At 38.4% G+C, this 14,215-nt stretch overlaps 1 protein-coding gene across 2 annotated transcripts in view; it reads right to left on the bottom strand.

Moving 5' to 3' along the window:
- The window catches only part of LAMA2 (laminin subunit alpha 2), a 613,797-nt gene that overhangs the window by 194,580 nt on the left and 405,002 nt on the right, over nt 1–14,215 (bottom strand). For both annotated transcript variants that reach the window (XM_078447300.2, XM_078447301.2), the window contains exons 26-30: nt 13,534–13,677; nt 12,665–12,844; nt 12,367–12,555; nt 12,153–12,286; nt 7,990–8,107 (exon numbers count right to left, since the gene is read on the bottom strand). In XM_078447300.2, coding sequence (XP_078303426.2) covers nt 7,990–8,107; nt 12,153–12,286; nt 12,367–12,555; nt 12,665–12,844; nt 13,534–13,677 — 765 coding nt within the window. The remainder of the gene's footprint in view (nt 1–7,989; nt 8,108–12,152; nt 12,287–12,366; nt 12,556–12,664; nt 12,845–13,533; nt 13,678–14,215) is intronic.

The following is a 14,215-nucleotide window of genomic DNA, read 5'->3' as shown; positions in this document are numbered from 1 at the left end:
AATAAAAATCTGAGAGCAAACAGAAAACTGCTAGCAAAGCTGACATATGCAAAATCAAGACTTCTATCTTCATTCGGGTTTATTATGCAAATGTCTCAAAAACATCTCTGGCTTTCTGGAAGGAAGCCCACAGCTCTGAAGAGGTAATGAGAACAGTCTTGTGTTCCAGACTCAGTCCTCTTGGTATGCAAAGCTACTGCATTTATCAGATGTTGTTTGATTTAGGAGTAAAAGGTAAGAGTTGGTTTTTCAGATCCCAGTGAAGGTTATAAAGAGACTGTTTTACCACCTTGGCTATGTATGATTTTTTTCGTCACAGGATATCTTGTTCCCATTGATGAAAGAAAAGTGATTGCTGAATAAGCAGGAAAAAAATATGCATGAAGGACTCTCTAATGCCTCTGCATTCTTTTGATTCTGGACTAGGTCATCCAGAGTGGAATATACAAAAAGCTTCCTTGGAAAAAGAAAAAGATCAATAGTCAGCACTCTCCTTGCTTATTTTGATTTGGATACAGCAAAAGTACCTCCATTAAGCATTTAATTAAGAATCTCTTTGCTTTTATCCCAGCCTATAAGAAATTCCAAGAAGATTAAATAATGTCCCAGCTTCGAGCAATCCAGTAAAGAAAATCGGGAACAGTATTCATTTTTTTTTTTTTTTAAATTTTATTTTTTTTTTATTTTTTAATATATGAAATTTACTGTCAAATTGGTTTCCATACAACACCCAGTGCTCATCCCAAAAGGTGCCCTCCTCAATACCCATCACCCACCCTGCCCTCCCTCCCACCCCCCATCAACCCTCAGTTGGTTCTCAGTTTTTAACAGTCTCTTATGCTTTGGCTCTCTCCCACTCTAACCTCTTTTTTTTTTTTTTTTCCTTCCCCTCCCCCATGGGTTTCTGTTATGTTTCTCAGGATCCACATAAGAGTGAAACCATATGGTATCTGTCTTTCTCTGTATGGCTTATTTCACTTAGCATCACACTCTCCAGTTCCATCCATGTTGCTACAAAAGGCCATATTTCATTTTTTCTCATTGCCACGTAGTATTCCATTGTGTATATAAACCACAATTTCTTTATCCATTCATCAGTTGATGGACATTTAGGCTCTTTCCATAATTTGGCTATTGTTGAGAGTGCCGCTATAAACATTGGGGTACAGGTGCGCCTATGCATCAGTACTCCTGTATCCCTTGGATAAATTCCTAGCAGTGCTATTGCTGGGTCATAGGGTAGGTCTATTTTTAATTTTCTGAGGAACCTCCACACTGCTTTCCAGAGCGGCTGCACCAATTTGCATTCCCACCAACAGTGCAAGAGGGTTCCTGTTTCTCCACATCCTCTCCAGCATCTATAGTCTCCTGATTTCTTCATTTTGGCCACTCTGACTGGCGTGAGGTGATATCTGAGTGTGGTTTTGATTTGTATTTCCCTGATAAGGAGCGACGTTGAACATCTTTTCATGTGCCTGTTGGCCATCCGGATGTCTTCTTTAGAGAAGTGTCTATTCATGTTTTCTGCCCATTTCTTCACTGGGTTATTTGTTTTTCGGGTGTGGAGTTTGATGAGCTCTTTATAGATTTTGGATACTAGCCCTTTGTCCGATGTGTCATTTGCAAATATCTTTTCCCATTCCGTTGGTTGCCTTTTAGTTTTGTTGGTTGTTTCCTTTGCTGTGCAGAAGCTTTTTATCTTCATAAGGTCCCAGTAATTCACTTTTGCTTTTAATTCCCTTGCCTTTGGGGATGTGCCGAGTAAGAGATTGCTACGGCTGAGGTCAGAGAGGTCTTTTCCTGCTTTCTCCTCTAAGGTTTTGATGGTTTCCTGTCTCACATTCAGGTCCTTTATCCATTTTGAGTTTATTTTTGTGAATGGTGTGAGAAAGTGGTCTAGTTTCAACCTTCTGCATGTTGCTGTCCAGTTCTCCCAGCACCATTTGTTAAATTGACTGTCTTTTTTCCATTGGATGTTCTTTCCTGCTTTGTCAAAGATGAGTTGGCCATACATTTGTGGGTCTAGTTCTGGGGTTTCTATTCTATTCCATTGGTCTATGTGACTCGGGAACAGTATTCAAAATATTTTGAGTCTTGTTTGTCTTGTGGTGGACTTAATAATATATTTTAATACATATTACATTTTAAAATTTAAATATAATGCATTGTCTTTATTCATATTATTTAAAATCAAGGTTCATATTGCCATTATTACCAAATAAAGTCTAGGAATTATGGCTGAGTAATTCATTTAAGAAACTGAAGAAACAAGTCAAGGTGTATTGAAAAATATTTCACAGCATGAGTTGTTCCAATTCTTTCCTATGTGGACTATAGAATAAAACTGGATTTTCTTTACATGAATTTCACCCTTGGACACCTATATAATTATTGTTATTTTACTGGCATATTTGCTTAGGGTGTAAGTGGTGTGTGTGTCAGTGTGAAAATCACACAAATTGAGATCTCCTAGCTCCACTTTAGACCTCAAAGAAAAGTTTAAAAGCAATCTCAGAGGAAGAATAAAATTCAGAAATAGGAGTTTTCATTGAGGAATTATATGAAATTCAGTGGTATAAACTGAAAGCTGAAGGTGAGCACCACAGGTGAAGTTTACCATAACACACACCCAGTTTCTCCTGTTACTATGGCTCTTCCCAGGAAACATAGCAGGACAAAAAGGAAAACCACCCATAGTAGGAGTTTAAGCCTGCACTCCAAGTGGAGCTCTGTGTTGAACCTCCTAGGCCGACCTTTGTGGTTTCCAATCCTGGCTGCACATAGAATCATCTGAGGAGTTTTATATACTGACACCTGGCTCCACCTCCAGAAGTTCTTATTTAATTTGATTGGTGGAGAGTAGGGCCAGGGTTTAAAACTCCGAACTGGGTCTAATAAGCAGCCAGAATTGAGAATCATTGATGTGATCGTCATTCTCTGCTGCTAATGTTTGCCTTTTAAAGGCGTTCAGACTCTGGCACTGTGGCACAGATGACTATGAAAGCCTCAATTTTACATGATAGTTTTGTCTGAGGAATACAGGCAAGTCGCCTGGTGTCACTGAGACATGCTTTCCCCCTCCCACAAATGAGCAGGTGTATTAACTCAGATGATTTCTGATTTTTCTTTCGGTGCTAACACTTGAGACAAATTTTATGTCCTGACAGATTAAATTTCTAAGAGTTAGCAAAGCAAAAGAGACTATGCAAGAGTTAGAAACTTAGAACACTTTTTCAAGGAACTGGATGTTATTTATTCCATCATAGTCCCCTCCTTTCTTGGATATTTTTTTGTATTTATTCTTTCCACTTTTTGATATTTTTGAGGGAGTTTTTCCATATCAGATATTTTCTCTTCTCAGTGAACGGGGGTAAAATTCATGAGAATGATTATGCTTGAGTCGGAACAAAAGAGGAAAGATAATAGCTACTTTTTCAAGTCCTGTCTAAAATCCTTTCTGAAACAAAATGGAGAATTTTAAAAAAAGCAAATAAGTAAACACTGTCCTAATAGTATCTCCTTCTTTCTAACTCAAACTTTTCCAAAGCCTTCTTTCCATGTGCAAAAATTATTCATAGCTCAATCATCTTCTGCTGTCCTTCCATTTTTATTTTTATAATATGGCATCTCATCAAAATGTATGAATCACATTTGCACAAAAACGTGGGAGGAAGGAAACAAGGAAATGAAGACAAAGAGAACAGAGAATCTCCAGGTGCAGGGTTACACAACATCCCCATCTCTCTCCTCAGACTTTAACAAGAAAAACAGACACTTGTGCTGTTGCCAGTGGAAACACTATCTTCTGTCTTAGATGGGTTTTGCAACCAGGCAGTCCTTAGTTTAATTCTTGTTCACCGCTTACTACACATAATTTCACGCAGGTTTTGAACACTGGTTGCAGTTTCCTCACCTCAAACGTAAGGATCTGGATAACATCCTAGTTGAGTATGCAAGTGCATCTAGGTTTTTTGAAACAGACTTATCCAGGCTCAAATCACAGTTTTGCTGCTTTCTAGCTGTGTGATTCTGGGCTGGGCTTCCATTTTCCCATCCACAAAATGGGGATCACAATACATACTCAATGTTGATGTAGGTATACCAGGAAATGTGCTTGGTATTGTACAGGATCCATCCAGTAAATGGTAAGTTTTTTTTTTTTCTTTTATAAGGTTGTCGGGAGGATTAAATAAGATGATGTATGTTTAGTGCTTGACATATACTATATCAACATAGATGCCTGTATTCCAGATAATTTGTTAAACATAGTCATTGAAGACAGACTAAAAATAAAAACAACAGTAATTGTTCTACACCGCATCGGATCACAGAATATCAGTGTATACCACTTACCCATACCATATTCCTCAATAACTGTATGCACATGAAAACAGTCTTTGGATCTTCCACATACAACAAAAGTGGTGCAGGGCATCCCAAGAGATGTGCGTATAGAAGAAGAAAAGTCTATTTTCACTATTTTGTCTTGAGTTTTGTGAGTTGATAATAGGTATATATTTTGGGGGGATTTAAAAAATTATTTTTAGTAGCCAAAGTAACAACTTCTGAATGGTGACTCAGTGGACACCAGCCATTCAACTGTGAGCCAGAAGCCTTATTTTACCATGAGAGTGAGGAGATAGATGCTGAAATGAACAACATATGATCCAGAGATCATCTGAAAATATTTGATTACCATGGTCTTCTTGCAGAGAACCACATACTCAATGCTGACTATTTTCCATTTCTGCATATAACCTAACCTGAGTTTAGGTCTGTTTTGGTCAGTTGGGCAATAATATTAACTGAGACAATGGTGAGAAACAGCTTCAATAAAGATAGTAAAGCCAATAGCTGTCACATCAACAAATGTGGTAAGGAAATTGGGTCTTCACTTCTAAAGGTAATCTGGTCTTTTACTTCAAATCATAAATTGTAGTAAGTAGGTATGTCTAGAACTAACATTTTCAATGAACAGGGCTGTAGCATCATAAGACTACAAGTAACAGATAAAGGCGAAGTGTCTTCGCAATTGGCTATATTTTCAGCAGTAACTAACACTTTATTTTATTTATTTGCAACCACATTTTGGGTAAAAACATGAAATGAATAGCTTGTAAATGTGAATGTCTCTAGAATACCATACATTTGGCAAAAATATCGTAAAGGAATTGCTTTGTGTATTCATGACCCAAAGCATATGTTACTGGAATGGGAAGTATTATTTCAAAACTGTCCTTAGCTCTTGCTTTGATGATTGGATTTTATGCTTGGGTAATTACACTTTAGAATCAAGATGAATTATAAATAAGATGTATAATGGATTAGAGGCAATGGGATGTGGAGAACACCTCGGGCACCTTATTATGAGAGATAGGCCTTTATCCCCATAATCTCAATACTAAGGTATTACTGTAATTATTGTCTGTAAATAGGAGCTTAAGTGAAATTCACAGGACATAGGTGAAGCCCAACGAAGATGCTAGTTTGTATGTGTTCCTAGTTTTCTTAATCTTTTTCATTTATCATTTTCCTTATTTGTGCTAATAAATATTTTCATATAATGCTGGAAAATTGCTAAGATTAATGGGAAAGTATGTTTTAGAATATGCTATTTAAAAAGCCTACCAATAACAAGAAGAAGAATTAAAAAAAAATTTTTTTAATGATTATTTATTTTTGAGACAGGGAGAGACAGAGCATGAACGGGGAGGGTCAGAGAGAGAGGGAGACACAGAATCCGAAACAGGCTCCAGGCTCTGAGCTGTCAGCACAGAGCCCGATGTGGGGCTTGAACTCACAAACTGTGAGATCATGACCTGAGCCGAAGTTGGATGCTTAACCGACTGAGCCACCCAGGTGCCCCAAGAAGAAGAATTTTTAACATTTAAAATCTGGAGTGGAAGGTAGAATGAATTAAAATAATTTGCTACTCTACTAGCATTTTTATTTGTAAGTGAACAGCATTATTTTAAATAAATGCAGAAAAAATAAAGCTGTAGTAGCTTTCTCTTCAGGACAAGTAAAGGTCAATCTTGCCTACTTGCTCCATACTTTTTATAGCAAAATCATATTGCAGAATCAGAGAATTCTACAACTTTAAAACCCAATGTGTTCTTTTATAGATTGGATAACTATGTAACAACTCCTATAGCAATTAAAGAATTGACCAAAGTCACATAGTAATGTTATAATCAAACATTTCTTAGGACAAAATTCTAGAAAAGTCTCAAGTTCTTTCTGTCTTGTATCTTTGAATCTTTTATGCTCATTGGAAAGGTAGCATGTTTTATATGTGCCACATTCACTGTCTCATTGTTCACAACTATACTGTGTGTGCATATGTGTATTTTGGTTGGTTGTGCATATAAGTACAATACATATACTTACTGGTATGTGTACAAGTGCATATATGTCTATGTAGGAGTTATGATTTAATAATGAGGTGGATTATTTGATTATTTATGATCAAAATAGACACATTCATATGACTATTGTCTTTCAAAACGATCGCAAAGCTATTATTCTAAGGATGTTTCACAGATATTTGCAGTTATTCTTATGAAATTCTTCTCTGAACAATGTGGAATTTATATAATGGTAATTAAGTTGAATGACACTGCAGTTTACAATAGGGCTTTCACATGCATATTTTCATTTAAATCAATCCTCATGATAATTCTATAGGTAAAAATCCTCAGGTCCAGCAACAGGCAAGCAAATGCCCTGTCCAAGTGGTGAAACTAGGGAGGATTCATTGAGACCAAACCCCTTTTCATTATAATAGGCTACATCTCAAATATTTATATTCGTTATTTTTAAGTTACTTTAGTTTTGACCTGGTGCCATCACCTGCTTTAGGATTTCTCAAATCCTATTTACAAAAGATGCATGAAGTTTTTTCAAAGAAACCAGTATGTGGACATACAATGAATTATTCCATAATAATACTATTAGCATCAACCCACGTTGACTACTGCCAGGTAGTGTAAGAAATACTTTAGGTTCTTAGCTCATTTCACCTTCACAGGAGGCTCAGCTATTAAAAATATCCAACGAGGTATGCTGTGGGCACCAACCAATCTGCCTCCCTCCCCAGGGGGGAATGTGGGCTGTAGGACCTGAGCAGGTCTGGAACAGCCCTCTCATGCCAGCTTTCGCTGGTTGCACTATGGGGAGGCAGGAGAGGGTGAGTGTGGAGGCAGTTAGTGAGGGGCTTAGGGATTTACCAGGCGAAGATTAAAGGGGACTAGTAAATGGTGCAAGGTCTCAGTCCAAGTATATGGTGACGTCGAGATTCAAACCCAGGCCAGTTTCTCATCCATTCCACCTCTTCCCACATTATACTCTTCCTATGAATATTTAATATTCACAAAAATGAAATAGACTTCCAGAGGATAAAGATCTAGAAAATAGGCCAACTCTAAAGATAATCAAAGGAAAATCCCAGAGAGTAAAATAGGCAATTTTAGAAATATAATGACTGAATGATAGTGTCACTATTGGAACAGTATATGTCCTACTGAGAAGCCTATGTGAAAAGGAACAGTCTGCTATTCAGTGCCTAAGTTTTGTCACGTTCTACATAAAAACAGTTTTTCCAAGCCCAACGTAATCCTGTCTCATAATCACTGCAGCTTAAAAAATGTCTTTAGCCATGTAGAAGAGATGCCAAGAAAATAGATCAGATATACTAAATGTGCCTTATGAAAACATTCTTGTTTCCTGACTATTCCGTGGTTTTACAAATCTTAATTTTCATCAAATATTTCCCTCCACATGTGATTCCTGTTTCTATGTAACAATAACACCACCCTGATCTTACCGTGTCTCACGCTGTGAGTGGAAAGTAAAAAAAAAAAAAAAAAGAATAGTTTACGGGTATGCATGAAGAAGTAAACCTGACTGCAGCAAAGATAGTTCTGGAAGTATTTCCATTTGGCTGGTTAAGTGAGTTGAGCTAATGCAGGTTAGTGGGAGCCAGCTTACCTCACAGGACAAACCGGAATATCCTGGGGGACAATCACATCTTTCTATCAAACGAGCTGGAGGAGTCACTGCTGTTATGCGTCCTTGTTCAGCTACCTCCATCGAGATTTCAGAAATCCTAGAAACAGCAAGTGTGTGCTTGGATCACCACAGCAGTACATTAAACTCACCTAGCAAACACCCAATCCTACAGAGTCTTCTCAGGTTTTTGTCAATAACCTTGAGCTTGTCCTATTGTTTTATTTATTTTTTTTTTAAAATTAAATGTTTATTTATTTATTTTGAGAGAGAGGGATAGAGAGTGAGCAGGAGAGGAGAAGAGAGAGATGGACACAGAATCCCAAGCAGGCTCCGCACCGTCAGCACGGAGCCCGATGCGGGGCTTGAACCCTTGAACTGTGAGATCATGACCTCAGCTGAAAGCAAGAGTAGGGCACTTAATCAGCTGAGCCATGCAGGTGCCCCTGTCCCGTTGTTTGAAAGCTGCCTAAATTCGACTTATTCCTGTATCTTTGCTTCCTCAAAGGCTGAGATCACACATTAGTAAAATATTCACATAAATCATAAGGAGTTTAGTAAATTAGATGTCTGATGTCCTGTTGAGAAGTTATTATGAAGATTTTTTTCTCCACATTTTAAAATGTGAGTGGCTTCAGGTAGACATGGCCAATTAATCAGACATTTATATTCCTTCAAACAGACAAACCAAGGTCATTCCCCATTAGAATATCTCCCGTAGTCACTAGTGAAATTGCTTCTAATTTACAACTAGCCCGATTTCTTCCTCTTGAGTCTCTGAATGTCCTTTCAAGAACTTTAGAAAACCATCTAGAAAACAACGATTGAGCATACTCTAATTAAACACCGATCTCTTTCTGAGATAGAGTACTTTTCATATTAGTTATTTTGTTAATTTTATTAAATAAATCCTTCAAGTATCTTAACTCACCTTTCCTATTGGTAGAAAGGTCCTTATAATTGAAAACAATATTCCTAGTGAAAATGTCGATACCCTTTACATTAATTTGAAATTATGCATTAAAAATATATGCAGTCCATAAACTCAGACTATTTCATGACTGACTAACTGGTAACATGAAATGTTCTGCAAATAAACTTTTAAATGAGAAAACGAATAGTTTTGCTTCACTAAAAGTCACCTCCAATAGCTTAAGGAGCTTGAATCATAAACTTTGTAACAAGCATAGGTAGGTTTTATTGACAGTGAATTAGGAATGCACACTCTGACTTTGGTAGATTGTAATCTGCACCCTGAAGATCAGCCAGCCTTTACGAGGCACATGTTCAATTAAAATTCAGATTTTCCTCTCCCCTCCTTTTAGTAGACAGAGCCTTTAGATCTGTAAACAAACCAATCCCCTCCTGTAAGAAAGAGTCTACCTTTATGTCCCCCTGGATTCTCTGTGGGAGTAAGAAGGTAACATGGTGTTTGTTCACAAGTCAGTTACTTTGGCATTTTATGATATTTTATAACATGAGTTCCTAGCATCCTCTTCCCTTCTCTTATCTATGCATGCACATAACAGGCTAGTGAGTATTTAAAAACCAAGAAAAACGTGGGGTGTCTGAGTGGCTCAGTCGGTTAAGTGTCTTGACTTCAGCTCAGGTCATGATCTTACAGTATATGGATTCGAGCCACACATCGGGCTCTGTGCTGACAGTTTGGAGCCTGGAGCCTGCTTCCGATTCTGTGTCCCCTTCTCTCTCTGCCCCTCCCCCTCTTGCTCGTGCACCTGTGCGCGCGCGCTATCTCTCTCTCTCTCTCTCTCAAAAATAAATAAACATTAAAAAAATTAAAAACCAAGTAAAACTTGAATTGCGTGTCAACAACAGATATTTGTGCAATACACCTGGTTTTTCTCAGGAGATGAGAGAGGAACTGTTTTGCTTGAATCAGGGATTTGGCCAAACTCAAGCTTCTATTTAAGTGAATACCGAAATGCAAGGTTGTTATATCCTTCATATAAATGTAGAAGACAAAAGCAAAGAAATGAAAACGACAACGTCAGCACTGACATTATGTACAAAGTCTCAAGCTACGTGTAAAACTCTTAAACTCTCTGCTTCTGAGACTACTTTAAATTTGTAACTGAATAAAGACGCAGGCTTATGTCCTAACTATTTTAGCAGGGGCTTTGGGGGCGGGAAGGTTCAAATGTATTTTTCACCTTTGTCACAACTCCACTGTATTAGAAATGTAAGGGCAGGTCCTCTGCTTTATTTGTTCTTATTGTTGATACACAATGGCTTTAGTTTTTATTGAGCCTAGAAAAAGTGATGTATTTATTTATTTATCCTTAAGTTTCAGAAAATCATCTCTTAAACCAAAGCATTTTATTTAGGGAGACCTGTGAATAACGTGACAAGAGAAAGAGACTTGTGAGGGGAAAAGACCAAACAACAACAACAACAAAGTGGTCTTTTCCACCATAAAAAGTGGAAATGGTGTGAGGGAAGCAAAGAAAGTATAATGAAAGATGCATGAAAACGCTGCTTCTGTCAGTTCCACTGGCAAAACGTTCTGTGCACTGCTATGTTCTCACTGCAGCATGGAGCCATTTGCAAAGTAACGATTAATTTCCACACTCACAAAGTTACCCGCTGTCTTCCATGAGATGGAAATGTGGCCTGGCTTCTGCCATCTGATTTAGACTTGGTATTCTAAAATAATTAATGATATCACTGACAGTATATTTTTAGTACATGCTTTTTTTATCATTTCACAGACAATAATCTTAGACATGAGAAATGTAAAGAGAACCCCATAGGGATACAGATATGAAAGTGAATTTTGGTCCTTGATTTATTCTCTAACCCAAAGGCCCTACTTACGGTACCTTCAGAAAAGCAATACGGATCTTCTCCAACAAAGAAAAAAGATGTTCTTCCATGTTTAGTATAGTCTAAACATCTGAAAATTGCTATTTATATATTCATTGCTTTGCCAATAAAAGGCTTCATAACTGTTTTGTTTTGTTTTCCTAAACTGATCTACTACTAATTTATTATACAAGACTATTTCAAACATCTCTTGAGTCCATATTTTTACAGGAAATAACAGAGAAACTGACATGCCACAGAAATTGAGACTATGTGTATGAACTCCATGCAACTTTCAGCCTCCATGGTAGGAACCTTAGCTACATCCGTGCAATTCCTCAGTTTATCTCCCTGGATCACTCTAGGAACATGACCACATGTTGTCATTTTGAAATCTGGCTTCTCCATTATTTTTTCTTTATCCTGTCATTTTAAATGTCTAACTTGCTACAAACTCCTTTCCTTCATGGTTTCTAAACAAGTTTACTTCTCTTTCAGATTAAACCGTCACCCCTTGGCCTTTGACACTGTCCCATTCCTCCCTTTCACATTTATGTTCATGAAAAACAAGAGTCTACACCCATACCCATACACCCATATTATTAGTCTACACCCACTGTATCCCTTTCATTGCTCAAAACTTTGATATCTGCCCCAGGATTCTACTAAAGCTGGTGTTATGAATGGCACAGTGTGATCCTAAGTGTCAGTCTCAAAAGCCTCATTTTAATTGGCCTCTTTGGGTGATATGAAAAGGCTATACTCCCTTATAGGATTCTCACCCTTTGGCTTTCAGGACACCACATTTACTCTTACTATTCCTCTGTTCTTTTCCCTTCACTGTTGATTCCTAATCTTTCACATCATGATGCACAGGGAAAGGGAGGATATTGTAGGGCACACTGGGATGAACGTGTGAGAATGCCCATGGTTGGAAAAGATGGGAATAACTAGGCCCTCCCTGGCTCCCCTGAAGGTTGAAGGTCACTTTTTAAGCAATCTTGTAGTCTATTTACAACATAACAGTTATCTATCTCTACCCTATGCGGCTACTCTTGAATTTCTGACATCTAAAACTCAGCAGGTCAAAGGTCAACTTGATATATATTTTTCCCCTTAAACTTGCTTCTCATCCTATTATTCTTTTGGGGGGAATGGTACTATCCTCCACCATATGACCTGGATACCTTGACTTTTGTCCTTGGCTTTTGTCTTCTATCAACACACTCCCAAACACTTTGAAATCTTTCTTGTCTGTGTCCTACTGATCTTACCTATAGACTCTAAAATAAGAATTTAGCTTTTATTCCATTAGGGTTTACCTGCTTTGTCTCATGATATTTCCATAAGTTGCTTTGATAAGAATATAATGAATATCATATAGAATATCCAAGAAGTCTTCACGGGTCACGGTTCTACTGATTCGAGGGTCATCACCATAATATTTCCATTCTTTCTGTTAATAAGAAGAGACACCACTTTGATGAAACTAAATGCGAAACCACTGGCATCCTTGCACCAAACTAATAACCTTACCTCTGTCATTTCAATCTCGTGCCTTGTCAATTGGCCAATTAGAGGAGCAGCCATATGCCTGATGATAATTCTAGCATGAGTAGGAGTCCCACCTCGAATTATAACTTGAGGATTATAGGTGGAGAAACCTGTCTCTTCCCGAGCCTCAAAATAGATCGCATACTTGAGTTTGCCTCCATAGGCCGTCAACTGATGGAATACAATAAGGAATGATGAGTTAGATGATGCCCCCCATGGCATGATTCCAAAAGTATATTTTCCTTTGTTCTCATATGCCTTTGAGGTTCTTGTCGTTTACCTTCTTGCCTTCAAATTGTTCTGGAAGTTTCCAGTAAAAGGGTTCCAGGTGGAGCTCCTGTCTCACCAGATCCATATGTGCAACAGTCTCCGGATGTTGAAAAACGATGCCTTTGGTGGTAGTATGCTGCAGAGCCTCGTCCACCAGGGGCAGGATGGTCTGCTCAGGCTTCAGAGTCACCTGCACGGGAATCGAAACACAGCGGGGGGCTGAGTTCACATCTCGTGGGCACCCCTGTAAGACTAGGTGACGGACTTGCGTGTCTACCTGCAGCCCCTTTCTCCTTCCGAGGAGGTGTTCCGACCCGAAACTAAACTCGTGCAGAGTGAGCCAGCAGGACGGGGGGGAATCTTTCAGCCTTGTTTGCATAGGGAAAACTACAACATCTGTGAGAATTGGTCATTTACACTAATAAGAAGTAGAACTTAAAAGTGGGAGGCATTAAGGAAAAATTAGGGTAAAAATGAAAATGCTGCCACCCTAAAAGTCAATGATCCTCTAAGGCCAGGTAGCGTGAATGTGCAGCAAGTTCTGGTTTCCAACACTGCCTTAGCGCATACCCACATTCATGCTCCGGTGCCCTCACTCGGAATGCGGCTTCCTTCCATCCCAAAACATAATGCTTCTTTTACAACGTTTCCCTTTCTTACTTGGCATCTATTTCCTTATCAACAATAAATGAACTATTTTTTTGGAAGATAAAAAAGCATTTACTCCAACCGTCGAAGGCCACACGGCCCCAGTTCTAAATGTGTGCAGGGGAAAAGGTTGCTTAAATGCTTTACCATTGCCTCCTATCCCTCGTGCCTGGCTGACAGACACCAGCAACAACTAACAGTAAACCATTACGTGGCTCAGCGGTTTCTTACCCGCGTACGGATCAGTCCTTTGGCTTCAGAGCACTGGGTAGTGGCGCCGAAGCAATAGCAGCTGCTGCAGCCAAGTGGGTTCTTGGCATCTAGTCCAAACTTGCCTGGCTGGCACCTGTCACAGCGCACACCTTCTACATGCACCTGAAGAGGAGGAGAGTTCCTCAGGGTCCATAATGAAGTTGTGAGAGAAATGCACTTGAGAATGAACAATGCTTCTTTTTAATGAGCAAAAAGGAATGCTGAGTGTTAGACTCACATCGCAAATGGCAGTTGTGGTTAATTTCATTGTTAGGATTTCCTAAGTCTAAAACAGGCTCTATTTATACATAAATGCATTGCAAAGGATACCATATATGGTTTTTAAAACCTAAGTAGCACATTTCCTAATATCCACTGTGAACAATACAAAAGACTCATGAAAATTTCAAAAGCAAAATAGAAACACTGATTCCTAGACAGGGGTGTGACACAAAGTTGTAAAACACAGGCAAGGTGTTACAATATAGGTTCATATAATTATCATGATATGATGTATATACACACATACAATGCATATTAAATATAGTGTATAATCATAACATGTAATAATGTAGCATTGGACTTTGTGTTTTGTCTGGGGCAAAATGGGCTGCCACTTTCTGAAATTCTGGAGACTATTTTAATAATCACGCCCTGGATT

Source organism: Panthera onca, chromosome B2 (assembly GCF_046562875.1).
Source record: "Panthera onca isolate mPanOnc1 chromosome B2, mPanOnc1 haplotype 2, whole genome shotgun sequence".
Lineage (NCBI taxonomy): Eukaryota > Metazoa > Chordata > Mammalia > Carnivora > Felidae > Panthera > Panthera onca.
Note: the sequence above shows the minus strand (reverse complement) of the source record. Positions and strands in the feature narration are given on the sequence as shown.